General features: G+C 63.7%; 1 protein-coding gene across 15 annotated transcripts in view; it reads right to left on the bottom strand.

The window, feature by feature from the left end:
- Nucleotides 1-767: 767 nt before the first annotated feature.
- Nucleotides 768-13,926, bottom strand: part of COL11A2 (collagen type XI alpha 2 chain) — a 30,019-nt gene continuing 16,860 nt past the window's right edge. For all 15 annotated transcript variants that reach the window (XM_043450694.1, XM_043450693.1, XM_043450696.1 and 12 more), the window contains 37 exons: nucleotides 13,763-13,870; nucleotides 12,731-12,784; nucleotides 12,382-12,435; nucleotides 12,251-12,295; nucleotides 12,110-12,163; nucleotides 11,944-11,988; nucleotides 11,761-11,814; nucleotides 11,612-11,665; nucleotides 11,352-11,405; nucleotides 10,845-10,952; nucleotides 10,610-10,699; nucleotides 10,381-10,434; nucleotides 10,064-10,171; nucleotides 9,841-9,948; nucleotides 9,652-9,705; nucleotides 9,497-9,550; nucleotides 9,246-9,353; nucleotides 8,999-9,052; nucleotides 8,757-8,810; nucleotides 8,516-8,569; nucleotides 8,211-8,264; nucleotides 7,787-7,894; nucleotides 7,363-7,416; nucleotides 7,131-7,184; nucleotides 6,983-7,036; nucleotides 6,188-6,241; nucleotides 5,837-5,944; nucleotides 5,692-5,745; nucleotides 5,509-5,562; nucleotides 5,177-5,284; nucleotides 4,763-4,816; nucleotides 4,425-4,460; nucleotides 4,184-4,237; nucleotides 3,828-4,095; nucleotides 2,635-2,747; nucleotides 2,142-2,348; nucleotides 768-1,449 (listed from right to left, as the gene is read on the bottom strand). In XM_043450694.1, coding sequence (XP_043306629.1) covers nucleotides 1,309-1,449; nucleotides 2,142-2,348; nucleotides 2,635-2,747; nucleotides 3,828-4,095; nucleotides 4,184-4,237; nucleotides 4,425-4,460; nucleotides 4,763-4,816; nucleotides 5,177-5,284; nucleotides 5,509-5,562; nucleotides 5,692-5,745; nucleotides 5,837-5,944; nucleotides 6,188-6,241; nucleotides 6,983-7,036; nucleotides 7,131-7,184; nucleotides 7,363-7,416; nucleotides 7,787-7,894; nucleotides 8,211-8,264; nucleotides 8,516-8,569; nucleotides 8,757-8,810; nucleotides 8,999-9,052; nucleotides 9,246-9,353; nucleotides 9,497-9,550; nucleotides 9,652-9,705; nucleotides 9,841-9,948; nucleotides 10,064-10,171; nucleotides 10,381-10,434; nucleotides 10,610-10,699; nucleotides 10,845-10,952; nucleotides 11,352-11,405; nucleotides 11,612-11,665; nucleotides 11,761-11,814; nucleotides 11,944-11,988; nucleotides 12,110-12,163; nucleotides 12,251-12,295; nucleotides 12,382-12,435; nucleotides 12,731-12,784; nucleotides 13,763-13,870 — 2,943 coding nt within the window. In that variant the 3' untranslated portion in view covers nucleotides 768-1,308. The remainder of the gene's footprint in view (nucleotides 1,450-2,141; nucleotides 2,349-2,634; nucleotides 2,748-3,827; nucleotides 4,096-4,183; nucleotides 4,238-4,424; nucleotides 4,461-4,762; nucleotides 4,817-5,176; nucleotides 5,285-5,508; nucleotides 5,563-5,691; nucleotides 5,746-5,836; nucleotides 5,945-6,187; nucleotides 6,242-6,982; nucleotides 7,037-7,130; nucleotides 7,185-7,362; nucleotides 7,417-7,786; nucleotides 7,895-8,210; nucleotides 8,265-8,515; nucleotides 8,570-8,756; nucleotides 8,811-8,998; nucleotides 9,053-9,245; nucleotides 9,354-9,496; nucleotides 9,551-9,651; nucleotides 9,706-9,840; nucleotides 9,949-10,063; nucleotides 10,172-10,380; nucleotides 10,435-10,609; nucleotides 10,700-10,844; nucleotides 10,953-11,351; nucleotides 11,406-11,611; nucleotides 11,666-11,760; nucleotides 11,815-11,943; nucleotides 11,989-12,109; nucleotides 12,164-12,250; nucleotides 12,296-12,381; nucleotides 12,436-12,730; nucleotides 12,785-13,762; nucleotides 13,871-13,926) is intronic.

A 13,926-nucleotide genomic window follows, 5' to 3' on the forward strand; every position in this document is an offset into this window, starting at 1 on the left:
TCATTCACAAGGAGCTCAGACTAGGCATCTAAGGCCCCTTCCAGCCTCCTGGGCCCTAAAGGTCCGGAAGGGGTGTCAGGTGAAACCAGGGAGGGTCAGCGCGCCCCCACCCTGAACCGCTCCGGAGCCAGGGTCGCACAGAACCCTGGGCCCCCACCTGATGTTGCTGGGAGTCTGTTATGAATTCTCTCTGCACCCTCACACCTCAACGGGCCAAGTCCTCCAAGAAACGGATTAAGCCATCAATTTCTGGTAACAGCTCAGCTAGGAGTAAGGGGCGTGGTGGGGTGAGGCTCGGGGTGAGGATTGAAATAACGCAAGCACCAGGCACATACACCCCAGGAGGAGACAATCACATTTTTTAACCACCAGTCAGAGTGGACGCAGGTCATAGTGCTGGACAAGGTCCTGGGAGTGTCTTCCATCCAGATCGCACGATAACTGAAGGATCAGGGAGAGTGGGGGGCACCCAGGGCAAGGATGGTGGGTGGCCAGGATGTCGGTGGGATACTCAGGGGACTCAGGGCCACCATCGTTTCCCAACTAATGTGGAAGAATCTCAATCTTAAAACCGTCTGCTGACCACTGGCCCTGCACACACCCCTCACTATTCCACGTCTCCCCTGGGGGAGTAGCCTGGTCCCCAAGTAACAGGCGTTCCTGCAAGACCCCAGACCGAGTGAAAGACAGCAGGCAGGCAGGTCAGGGAGCCAAACACCCAGTCGGTAGAGATGAGCGAGCCCCACCTGGGCAGAGAGAGGCAGAGCCCTGAGACAAAGGAGGCCGTGTATTCCAGCGTTCACAGTGGGTGCTGCGGGTGGGTGTGAGGGAGGCGGGGGTCGGCCCCCAGCCCCCCACAGTCACTGAGGAAAGCCCTGAGGCGAGGAGGAGGGTGCTGGGGCCGCCCCTGGAGAGCCCCGTCTCCAAAGTCCGCTGAATATTTGTTGGCATTTCTCTCTTTATCTTTTTTGTCATTTTGTTTTCCCCCCCGCTTTAAATAATTAATATAATTACTTTTAAATACAAAATACACAGTGTCCTTTCTCTTCTCTTCCACGTGTTTGGGGTGACTGGGAGGTAAAGTTTAAATAAGGGTCTCGGCTGTCGAGCAGGGCACAGGCTCCAGGGGGAGGGCCGCGAGGCCTGGGGTGCTCCTCTCCTGCTTTACCCCTGATGGGGGGCTCTCAGGGCCCTGGCCCAAGGCCCCTGGAGGGTGAGAAGCCCTCCTGCGAGGTGGCACAGAGCCGACGCTGTGGGATTCCAGGTGGGCCTGGCGTCGGCGGGCAGGGTCAGACGGAGGAGGAGGTCCTAGCCCATGAAGCAGACAGGCCCCAGCAGCACCCCGCCCCGCCTCGGAGGGGCCCCCAGGTCCGAGAAGGAGGCGTCCAGCACCGGCAGCTGCTCCAGCACAGGCGTGCGAACCTCCAGCACCGTCCGGCCTTGCTGGGTCTTGCGGAGGGGGAGAGACATGAGTGAGAGGAGCGAGCGTGGGAAAGGCACGCGGGAGCCTTGGGCCACCCAACCACCCGCCGCGGCACCCCGCTCCTTCGAGCACCGTGAGACACTGATCCCCTCATCTGCGTCACATGTTCAGACTGTGCTCAATTTCCTTTCCAAAGTTTCTTCCAGAGAGTCAGGACTGGGAAAGCTGGGAAAGTTGGTTGTGTGTGTCCACACATGTGCGTGCACACTTGAGCCAGTCTGAGCAGCTATGGGCTTGTCTTTGAGATTATCCGTCTGTAGTGGTTGTGTGAACCTGTGTGACTCCACAGGGGTGTGTGTACCTGTGTCTGCGGCTGTGTGTGATGACAGCCAACATGATTCCGCACGCGTGTGTACCTGTGTGACCCTCTCCAGGCAACTCTGGAGACGCATGTACAGGTTGGACATGTACATGCCCTGGGGAGCGGGCAGTGTTTACAGACTGTGCGTGCAAAGGGGAACCTATGTAAATACACTTACGAGCCTGCACGATGCGCTTTGAGTGAACCTGTCCTCCGCCACCCAGCCTCCTGCCCTTCCCGACACTGGAAGCAGGCTTCCTCCTGCTCAGCCCAGGGCCCCTGCCCCGGGGGTCTTCCCACCGCCTCCTGCAGCCTGAGTCCGGGGCCCACCCCCACCCAGCTCTCCCTGGTGCCCACCTGGCAGCCGTCCCGGATCTCCTTGACGTAGGGGCTGGTCTCCGGGCTCAGCTCGTCCTCGTTGGCCCCCCGGAGCTTCAGGGGGCTGTCCTGGGCCTCCCCAGAGCAGGGGTAGGAGATGTTCTGGCGGGCTGAGACGCTGAGCAGCCGCAGGAAGGTGAGCTGCACCACGCCCACTGGGGCGCCCTCGGAGTCCACGTAGGAGAACTGGGGGAGAGGGGGCTGCGGTCACAGGCAGGGCCGGGACCAGGGTCACGGGAGCCGAGTGGATGGGGAAGGCCCGGGGGAGAAAAGAGGGGCAGGGGGGCAAACTTTTGCTACAGGTGGTCGGGGCAGGAGACGAAGATAGCGGGAGGAGACTGGCAAGAAGGAAGAGAAGAGAAGTGTCCACAGGCTCCACGGGGTCAAAGGCCAGGGGACATCAGAAACCCAGGAGCCTCTCGGCCCGGAGGGGGACTCCACAGGGTCAGGGCGGCCAGGGGCCAGCTCTCACCTGCGTGACATCGTCCCTGGGCGTCACACAGGTTTCCCCTCCAGCCGTAAAGTTGCAGAAAACCCGGAAGGCATCCCGAGCACAGCCCTGGTTGGGGTCGACCCAGTACTCTCCTGTCAAGCGAGGTGGGGCGGTGATCAGGGCGCCTGGGCCTTGTACCCAAGAGGCTCTCTGCCCCACACATTCCCCGCCGATGGCTTCCACCAGCTGCCCCCACCTGCCCTGTCCCCCAGGCCTCTGTTCCACCCACAGAGCATAGCCCGCCCCACTTCACTCTCCCTCATCACTTTATGCCCCTTCCTGCCCCTGCCACCCCTCCCCGCAGCACCCCCAGGCTGGCGATTGGAGTCAGTAGGAGCGCTGACACCCTCACACTGGCACAATTTGTGGTTACAGGCTTGCACACGTGTCCGTGTGTGTAAATGCCAGCATGTTGTCCATGGGTGTGTTTATCCATTCCTGTAGACACCGGGCAGACAGTGAGCTCATGACCCTGGGAGGACCGTGTGTGTGTGTGTGTGTGTGTGAGTGTGTGTGTGCGCGCGCGAGCGCGTGAACGTGTGCGCTCAGTCGTGTCTGACTCTTGGTGACCCCGTGGACTGTAGCCTGCCAGGTTCCTCTGTCTGTGAAATTTTCCAGGCAAGAATACTGGCGTATTCTTGCCAGTATTTCCTACTACATGGGATTGAACCTGCATCTGCTGTGTCTCCTGAATTGGCAGGCAGATTCTTTATCACTACCACCTGAGACGCTCTTTAAAAACCCCTTCTAACAGCAGCCAACGACTGTTGAGCTATTTTGCGTGTCCGTGATCGGTCACTCAGTCCTGTCCTACTCTTTCCCTTCGTTGGGACTGCAGCCCGCCAGGCTCCGCTGTCCGTGGGATTTTTCAGGCAAGAATACTGGACTGGGCTGCCATTTCCTCCTCCAGGGGATCTTCCTGACCCAGGGATCAAACCTGTGTCTCCCGTAGCTCCTGCCTTGCAGGTAGATTCTTTACCCACTGAGCCATCACACCAGCTGCTAAATATTGAAATGCTTCTGACCTCGTTGATAAGAGCTGCCGCCCCCAAGCGCCGCCCCCCCCACCTCATCCCCACCCCGACAGCTTCCCCAGGCCTCCCCGACATCCATCCTGCTTGTTCACATCGGCGCTGTGGTTCACAAGTTGCGCTCCCGAGGCTGGCACTGACCGTCGGGTAGCTCCGGGTGGCAGAGCTTCAGGTCCTGGCAGGTGCGAGCAGGGCTGTCCTGGGTCCCCGTGGGCCGCCTCATTTGCTCGATTTCCTCCCGCAGGGAGTCCAGGGAGCCAAAGATCTCCTCCAGCCCCCCAGGACTGCCCGGGGCGCCCCCAGTCGGCACAGCTTCATCTTCCTGCATCAGGCGGCTTCCGTCCACCGAGCGCCGCGTCTTCTTGGGCATCTGGATGGGCAGGGGCTGGATCACTTCGCCCGGGGGGCCCTGGGGGAGAAACGAGGTCAGGATGAGGGAGACCCGGAGAAACACCCAGACAGAGGGGGGCCAACACAGGCCCTGCCTCGTGACTCACCGGGTGTCCTGGAGGACCCTGGACGCCCTTCTCTCCCTTAGGTCCGGCCGGGCCCTGCCAAAGGAGGCAATGAGGTCATGGAGGGGTCAGGAGGTCAAGTATGCGATTAAGGTTACAGAGAGTGAACTCAGTCAAGGGCTGGGGATGAGGGGATGGGTGGGATGTTTGTCCTGGAGAGACAGTGTCAAGTTCAGCTGTGTGTGTGCCGGGGGGGCGGTCACAGCTGCTGGGGGTCACTCACTGTGGCTCCTTTGGCTCCTTTGGGGCCAGCAGGTCCCTGTGAAATGAGGAACAAGAAAGAGGCGGTCACCACAGGGGAAGGTCGGGATGTGGAGAACTGCAGAGGCGAGGTCACGAGTCCACAGGACCCTGGGGCCACCCAGGAGAGGCAGGCGGGGGAGATAGGGGGACACCCAGGAGGCGCTGGAAGGACAGGTTGGAAACTCTGCAGGTGCAGGAACATATGGGGGACATGGGGGCCTCTGCGTGTTAGGCTGGCGGTTGCCGTGGAAACCAGGGGGGGATTATAGGGGCCGCGGGGTTTAGAGGATTGAGGGGAAGAACAGATGGGATACTTACAGGGAGGCCCGGGGCCCCTCCAGGACCAATGGGGCCAGATGCTCCCGGGATGCCCTAGGAAGGGGGGGCCTGGTTCAACTGCATCCTCCTCCCCTCCCCACCACCCACCCCCACACTGTGTCCACCCCCACCCCACCCACAGTACTGCGTCCACTCCCCACCCCCCGTACTGCGTCCACCCCGCCCCCTGCACTGCGTCCACCCCCCACCCCGGCCCGCAGCACTGCGTCCATCCCCACCCCACCCATAACACTGCGTCCACCCCCCACCCTCTGTACTGCATCCACCCCGCCCCCCACACTGCATCCACACCCCAGCCCGCAGCACTGTGTCCACCCCTGCCCGCCGCAGCACGCCCCCTGAGTCCCCACCCCCCATCTGCCCAGCCCTCACAGCACCACGCACTGCACTCACCGTCTCTCCCTTTTGCCCGGTAGAGCCCTGAGGACCAGGAAGCCCACGATCACCCTTCTCCCCCTGCTCCCCAGGGGGGCCGATGAGTCCGATGAGACCTGGGTGACCCTGGAAAAGTGGACAGGTGGTGAGGGGGACCTGCAGAAGAGACTCGTGGATGGGGAGAAGGAGGACCACAGGGGTGGGAGCCCAGAGGGCAGGAGGGACTCAGGCGGGGCTGCGGGAAGCCCAGGGCGGCCACAGCTCCGACTGAGGAGGGCTCCCTGAGAACATCGGGTCCCCGGAGGCTTCAGCAAGGAGGCTGAGACTCCTGGCCGCGCGTGGTTGCTCACCTTCTCTCCCTTGGCCCCAACATCGCCCCGGAGGCCAGGCAGCCCTGGGGGTCCCTGTGGGGAGACAGAAGTCAGTCTCTCCTGCGGGAGGTGGGACCACCTCTCCAACTTCCTCCGAGGCTGGATGCCCGCTGCCTGGGGGGCCCCACCCCACCCCACCGCACCCCATCCACAGTCACTCACCACAGGGCCTGGAGGTCCGGCCTGGCCTGTGGCCCCGGGACGGCCTTGCTGACCCTGCAGATTTGAGGGGACCGCAGGGATCAGGAGACATGTCCCCCACACCACACCCCTCCCAGCCTGGCTGAACCTCTGCATCACGACTTACCACTGAGCCAGGGAGACCTCTCAGGCCATCAGGACCAGGCTTTCCTGCTGGGCCTGCAGGACCCACAGGGCCTGTCTTCCCTGGGGCGCCCACAGGGCCAGGATCCCCCTGAAACACACCAAAGAAGTGTCCCGAAAGGCAGAGGACGGCGTGGTGGGGGCCGCGGATCCAAGGTGGATGGGCTGAGACAGAGGGGAGGGGTCGAGCCCCCGCGACCCCTGGGGTAGGGAGGAGGACAGGGAACCCCGCCTAGAGGAGGAGGTGTGGGGGCGGCATCTGGGGGCCAGAGGGTGAGGACTGGGGGGGTGGGCAGTGCAAGGGGCATCCCAGCATCTGGGGGGCTCTCCCCACCTTGGCGCCCTTCTCTCCTTGTCGCCCTTCAGGACCAGGCGTGCCCGCAGGTCCCTGCAGGTGGAGGGGGCGGTGCAGGTGGCTGTGAGCAGCCAGGCTCACCTCCCGCCCCCGAGCGTCCTCCTGTTGCACACACACACACACACCCCTGCACGCACACACACACAATCACAGAGGCTGACTCATCTCCCTCAGCCAAGCTGTCCTGATACACACACACACCTGCATGCACACACATACACACAATCACAGAGGCTGACTCATCTCCCTCAACCAAGCTGTCCTCCTGATACACACACACACACGTGTGCAAACACAGACACAACCACAGAAGCTGACTCACAGATGTGAGAGCTGCTACAATGGTACTGGCTGTCGAAGTACTGAGAAGTCCTGTGCATTAGGTGAAGAGCCTCTTGCCCACATACCACCAGTAGACAAAGGGTTCATGCCCCACCAGCCCTTTTCCTCCTAGCCCCCAGACCAAGGCTCAAACTTGTGCCCACTGCCCCCCGCAGTGGGATCAAAGAGCCACAACCACTGGACCACGAGGGAATCTCCCCCCACGTCTATTCTGATTGGTTGGTACACACACCGCCACCCCTGGCAAGATCAAAGATACCCAAAGGAGCAAAGATACCCAAATCTGCATAGCACGCTCGCAGACACACATGATCACACACACACCTCCCCCAAGGATGGCCGGGATACCAGGCCTCTCCCCATCCTGCCCCCCATTGCCCCAGCGGCCATCCAGCCTCCCCCAGGACTGCCCGCAAGGTCCACCTCACTTACCCTCTTTCCAAGCGGTCCAGGAGGTCCATTCTCCCCCGTGGGACCGGGGGACCCCTGTGGAGGGAGGGAGAGTGGTGGGGAGGGAGCCCTCAGGTATGGGCACAGCAGAGGGGACTGGGCCTGCGGGTGGGGGGTCACGGGCACTCACAGGCTGTCCTGGCTCCCCATCCTCTCCACGGTCACCCTTGGCGCCATCCTGGCCCTGCAGAGATGCAGCACGGTCAGAGGGGGCCCAGGCCTGGCTGGCCTCACCCCCAAACCCGCCGATCCTCCCATTCTTCGTCTGCTCCCCACACCCCCAGTTCCCACCCCCACCCGCCATGCAGAGTGCCTCCTGAGCAGACCACCCTCTTCACCCACCCTCCCTGGGTAAGACTCACCCGAGGGCCAACTTCTCCAGGAGGGCCAGGGTCACCAGGAAAACCAACAGGACCCTGATCCGGAGGGAATCCAGGAGTCAGGGTCACAGCTCCCCCTAAGCCCGCGCAGCGCCAGCACAGACCCCCATGGGCATAGGACACTCTCCCTCTCTCCGGGCAGTGCCCACCCGCACCGCCCTAGGAAGAGGGCCTCCAGTAGCCCTTCTCCCCACCTCGTGCACTGCCTGCCCTCCAAGACTTTCAGGTTATTAAGTTTCTCTCACTTTCTCTCTGGATCCTAAACTCCATAATCCCTCCCAGGAGACCCCATCCCTGCCCCAAGTCCCCCACACTCTTGCTCCCCAGCTCCAAGATCCTCACACACATATCGCCCTCCTCCATGCACAGGAGGAGGCCCTCCTCCAAGCCCCTGGCCCAAACTCACGGGGTTCCCTTTGGGACCGTCGTCGCCGGCGGGGCCCTTAGGCCCTGGTGGTCCTGCCTCTCCCGCCTGCCCGGTCTCTCCTTTCTCCCCGCGCTCCCCACGTGGACCCTGAAGGATGGCAGAGGTTACAGATGGTCCCAAAGGAGTCTTGACGATCAAGGATGCAGCCCCCGCTTCCAAGACGCCTTCAGCCTCCCCCTGGCCCCCCCGCCACGGACATCAGGGTGCCCACGGAAGTCAAGCCCATGGGGGGAGTCCCCCTCTTCCTTTCAAGGAAAGGGGGCAGAGCCCACTCGGATCCAGGGACCAGGCCCCCCTGAGAACGGCTGGGAGTGCTCCAGCTCCAGGAGGTCACAGTAAAGGTGGGGGTGGGAATGAGGGGGTGGAGGGGCTTGGGGAGCAAGGCCTCAGAGCAACCACTCACCTTGACCCCTGGCTCGCCCTGGACTCCCGGAGATCCTGACTCTCCTGGCTCCCCCTGCAAGGAGATGGGGGTCAACAACCTTCATTCCCCTGCCCCCCAAAATCCTGATATTCCCAGCCTCTCTCTTTTTTGGGGGTCACACTGCACAGTTCCTCGGATGCCTGAGCACAGGCCACAGCAGTGAAAGCGCTGACTCCAACCACAGGACCAGCGGGGTCCTCCGCCCCCATCACTCTCTTTTGAGGCCCCACTGAACCTGGCAGAAACTCACCCCCCAAGATCATCCATGTACCCTTTCCCAGTACCTTCTCTCCAGGGGGACCCAAGTTCCCAACACCTCCTGGGGGGCCTTGTGGACCCTGAAAGAAAACCAGAAGTAAAGGGGAGGGGGTGCCCCGTGGGCTCAGAGCCTGGAGGATGGCCTGAGGTCACCACCGTGAGCCGGCGGGAGGCCTTCCCAGGGGCCTGCGTCTGAGATGAGATCAGAGATTACAATCTAGGGGAAGGGAGGCAGCGCATTGGCCACATGGGGGCCGGAGGACTCACATCTGCTCCGTTGGGTCCAGCTGGGCCTCGAGGTCCTGGGGGGCCAGGTGGTCCCTGGAGAGAGACAGGCAGGGAGGTGAGGGAAGGTGAGCCTAGGATGCCCGGAGCGGCGGGGGGCCAGGGGAGCGGGTGGGGAGGGAGACAGTCGGGCCAGGGCGGGGTGGGCGCTGGATGAGCAGGGGGGACTAGCAGGTGAGGCAGGAGTCAGGAGGGGTCCACCCCGTCAAGGGGATCGCACTCACCATCGGGCCCACGTCTCCTGTTTCTCCCTTCTCCCCTGAGGGGCCTGGCAGACCCTGCGCAGGTGTACACAACGCAGACCCAGGTGACCAAACCCCCTGGAGCAAGCCCTCTCCCGTCCCCTCCCCCAGATCCCGCCCCCCACCCCCCAATCCTCCGTCCTGAGCAGGGGCTGGCGAGGGTCTGGGGCAGACACCAGCCCCGCTGTGACCCCCACCTCTCAGCCCCTGCCTCCTCTCCCCAGCTCACCTGCAGACCAATGGGTCCTGGGGGTCCATTGAATCCTCTTGTTCCTTCGTCACCTTTGGCTCCGAAGTGTCCCTGGGGACCCCGAGCTCCAGGCTCCCCATCTGCCCCCTGAGGTTGGGGAGGGCAGGGACGAGGACTCAGAGATGGTCTTGGGTCCGGGGTTTTCCAGTCCAGCACAGAACCAGGCAGCAGGCCCAGACCCCCCCACCACCCCCAACTCCGAGGGCAGAATCGGGGCACCGGGCACTCACCGCAGCGCCAGGCTGCCCCACAGGCCCGATGGGTCCGGGGGGCCCAGGGGGGCCCTGGGGGAGAAACAAGAGTCAGAGATACCAAGACAAGGGCGGGGCCAGGAAGGGCTGAGGTTAAAGGGCAGAGGTGAGAGGTCAGAGGAGTGAACACTCACGTGCTCCCCTTTGTTGCCTTTGGCGCCCTTCTGTCCAGGGTCTCCCACCTCGCCCTGGGGAAAGGCGGGGGGGTGGGGGGACGTTAGAGGAAGCAGAGGGCAGGAGGGCAGAAGGAGCCACCGGGCTTGGGGGCCACCCCCAGACCAGCAAGTTCATCCGCAGGAAGCTGAGTCCAGGGGTTCCCTCACCTTGTCTCCATCCTCTCCTGCCACGCCTGGGGGCCCGGCGGGGCCAGGAAGCCCCACGGGACCCTGCACCCCATCACGGCCGGTCGGACCGATGGGGCCCTTCTCGCCCTGTGGGAGAGGAAGGCAGGAGTCATGACCCACAGACGCTGTCACCCTGGGCACCCCTGGGGACCCAGCCGCTCCCAGACCCCTCTGCAGCGCCTCCCAGGGACCCCGCACTCACCGGGACACCTTTCTCTCCCGCTGCTCCAGGCGGACCCTGCGGTCCCGGGCGCCCTGGGGGGCCAATGGGTCCCCCGGATCCTGCCGAACCTCGCTCACCAGGGGATCCCTGCGACAGTAGCGAGCGTCAGACCCTCTAAAGGGGAGACCACAGCCCCTGACACCAGAGCACACCCGGCCAAGGTTCCAGGAGAAAGGCCCAGCATTGGAGGCCTCATGCTGACCCCAGCCTCCCTCTGCTGGGTCCTGCAGCCACACCCAAATCCCGATGCTGCCCCGCACCCCTCCTCCCACCGCCCCCAGGGGCCCCAGACTCACCGCAGGGCCAGGGGGACCAGCCGGCCCTTCATTCCCCTTCAAACCAGGCCCGCCCTGTGAGCCAGAGATTGGGGACAACAGATGTGAGATGGAAGAGGAGAACCTCACAGGCCCGGAGCTCAGGAGACACGCGGGGAGGATGAGGGCTGGGCCGTGGGCATGGGGTGACGCTGGGGTACCAGGAAGTGTGGGGCCTCGTGACGGGCATCGGGGTCAGGGTCACACTCACAGCAGTGCCAGGGAGGCCTCTCTCTCCCGGAAAGCCCCTCAGACCAGCGGGACCATCCTTCCCTGGGGCCCCAGGGGGTCCGGGGTCACCCTAAAAGGAAACGAAGCTGATGAACCACTGCCGGGCTCCCAAGTTGGACAGAGAGACCTCTGCCCCGTCAGATCCCCAACAGGCTGTCCCCTTAGGCACCCGAACCCCGTTCTCCCGGGTGCCCCCTCCCGGGCCCTCTGCTGACCTTCGTGCCTTCTTTCCCAGCTGTTCCGGTCAGTCCCTGCTCTCCAGGGGGGCCGGGCGGGCCTGGGTGACCTCGCTCTCCCATGGGCCCGGTTTCCCCGGCGGCTCCCTGGGAAAGGCAGACAGACCCCAGTCTCAGCGCCCCCGCCCATCTCACTCTGCTCACCTCGCAGTACCCCCCAGGACCCCTTCCTGCCTGCCCCGCGGCTCTCCTGGGCCTCCATGCTGGTCTCCCTTCCCCGGTGTGGAGTAACCACACCAGTCGGTGTCCCTGTCGGGGACCTTCCTCTGCTCCAGGACGCAAGAAGAGGAGAATGGTCCAGGGAACAAATGGAAATCTGGGATCCCTGCTCCAAACCCAGCCCCCACCATGCACCCCGGTCCCAGGGGCCCTGCAGGCAAAGGAGGGCCAGGGCCCCGGGATCAGGAGAAGGGAGAAGAGAGGCAGAGCTTCCAACCCCCAGGGTCCGGGATGCTTTGTCTCTGCGGGGGTGGAGGGCAAGCATACCTGGGGTCCCACCACTCCTGGGGGGCCAGGGGGGCCGGTCTTCCCTTGGAAGCCCTGAGAGAGAAAGAAGAGAGGCTGGTCGGAACACGCAGTCTGGCGTGGACACGGCACGGACCCCAGGCTCCCGGGTCACCACCGAGTCCTTGGCTGCGGTCTGAGCTGAATTGGGACGGGGGCCACTCCACCAGGAGACCCTTCCTTGGGGGTCTTCCAGACAGGACGGGAGGGGGGGGGTCTGCGGGCGCCGGGGCGCCACTCACCACTTCTCCTCTCTGGCCTGGGTGTCCCGGCAGCCCGTCCTTTCCGGGGGGGCCCTGGAAGGGGTTCAGAGGTCAGGTGAGCTCTAGACTGGGCAGGGGGGTGAGGAGGAGGGACAGTCAGAGCCAAGGCACGTCAGAGGGCAGCTTACCGGGGGTCCTTTGGGGCCAGGAAATCCGTTGGGGCCCTGAGGCCCAGGGAGACCCTAGAGACGGAGCTGGTTGAGTCAGGAGAACGGGGAGCGGGCTGGGCAGAGGACCCGCTCCGCTGAGAGGGAGCCGGCGCCACTGACCCCTGGACAGCACCGGCGCGCAGGGGACTCGACCACACTCACCCTCTCTCCGGGAGGCCCATGGGGGCCGTCTCCACCTGAGGTTCCCTGTGGGGGAGATGGTCAGAGAGGAAGAGAGGTTGACTTCTGGCCAACCCCGAGGTCAGTGGAGGGGGCGCAGCTGGGCCCCAGGGCAGAGGGGAGATGGAGCCCCGCTGAGACCACCAACCTTGGCTCCAGACTTCCCGGTGGCGCCTCGAGGTCCCCGCTGACCACGCGGACCCTAGAGAGAGGATAGGAGAGTTGTCAGAAAGACCCCCAAAGTACCCCCTTGGGCTCCCGAGCCGCACACCTCTTCCGCTGCACTCACCGTGGGGCCACGCTCTCCCCGAGGCCCTGATTTTCCTGACAGGCCCTGGTGGGAGCAAAGTGAAGACAATGCATCAGCCCTGAGCCCCCCAGAGCTGCCCCTCCCCCCACAGCCCCCCTTCCCCAGCTTACCCGGGCTCCCTTCTCTCCACTGGCTCCAGGAAAACCCGGAAATCCCAGGGACCCCTGGTGAGGACGGAAAAGGGGAAAAACTGAGAAGTTGAGAAAAGGGTGGGCTGGGGAAAGGCCAAGGGGTCAGGAGAGGTGATGGAGGCAGGGGGTGGGAGACCCGGGCTCTGCCAAAAACTTGGAGGCCTTAGACAAGCCCTGGTGCTTGCTGGGCCTCTGTTTCCCCATCTGTAGAATGGGCGTGGACTAAATTCTGTCTAGGGTCCCCCCACTGCTCTGTCTGTCCGTGCTTCCTGCAATTAGAGGTCCAGGAAGGGAAAAGGAAGGGGGCCACAGTGGGGCATCAAATCACCTTGGGGCCCTGGCGTCCGGGGTAGCCAGGCAGACCAGGAACACCCAGCTTGCCCTGTGGACAGACAGAGGGCCATCAGGAGCAAGTGGGGCCACGGATCCCACTCCATCCTGGAGACCCAGCCCCAAAGAGCAAGCATCTAGCACGTCCCCCACCCCCGACCCCCGCCACCCTCACCCACCCCCCCCAACCCCACCCCAGGCTGCCTAGCTTTTGTAATCTCTCCTTCCCGAGAGTGGATTTTCCCCGAACTCCAGGGCTGGAGTCTTGCCTCCCCTGTATCTTAAAGTCTGCAGTTCCCATGCTGCAAGCGTTGGGATCCCCTGCCTGCCTGGCACCCCTGCTCCCCCCTCCCCAGCACACATGACCGCTCCTCCAAGACCAGCCCTCTTGCACCCCCTGCCCGGCCTTGCCCCAGGCTCAGCTCTGCAGCCCCCATCTCCCACCCCCCATGCCCTGACCCCTGAGGCCTCAGAACCTGTCTGGCCAAGGAGTGGATATGGGGAGCAGGGATCCGGCCGCCTGACTCCTGGGGCTCCAACCCTGGTTCTACCCCGCACTGGCTGTGTGACGAACAAGCCCCCAACCCTCCTGGTGCTTCAGGACCGGAGCAGTGCCCACCGCACGGGGCTGGCAGGACAGGTTAGCCAGGTGATCATTAACTGTGAAGATGTCAGAGCTCACCGCCTCTCCAGCTCTTTCTCAGAGTACCTGCTGCTGTGAGTCTGCACACACTTTCCCTCTGCCTGGCACCCCCAGGAACCCTGTGACAGCCTCTCTGCGTGTCCCCACGAATATGTTGTGAACTCTTTATGATGGGGACTTTCCTAGGCTTCTTAGTAGCCCTTCTCAACCCGTCAGTGTCTAGCGGATGCCAGACGCAGAGAGGAGCATAATTAATGCACGGTCGTCTTTGACTGACTTTCCGACTTCAGCCACTGGCATCCCTGCACCCGCTCTGACCCCAGCACCCCAGGCCTCACCCCCTCCATGTCCTAGAGCGCGTAGACATGACCCCCTCTCCCCCGTCACCTTCTCGCCCATGAGCCCTGGGGGCCCAGGGTCCCCCGTGGGTCCAGTGCGCCCCTTCGGCCCCTCAGGGCCATCCTCGCCCCTGGAACCGGGGACTCCGACCTCGCCCTAGGGGAGAGGGTTAGAGAGGTGAGAGATTGGGACTGGGGGTGGGGGCTGAGCCC

This window comes from Cervus canadensis, chromosome 28 (assembly GCF_019320065.1).
Source record: "Cervus canadensis isolate Bull #8, Minnesota chromosome 28, ASM1932006v1, whole genome shotgun sequence".
In the NCBI taxonomy this organism is placed as follows: Eukaryota; Metazoa; Chordata; class Mammalia; order Artiodactyla; family Cervidae; genus Cervus; species Cervus canadensis.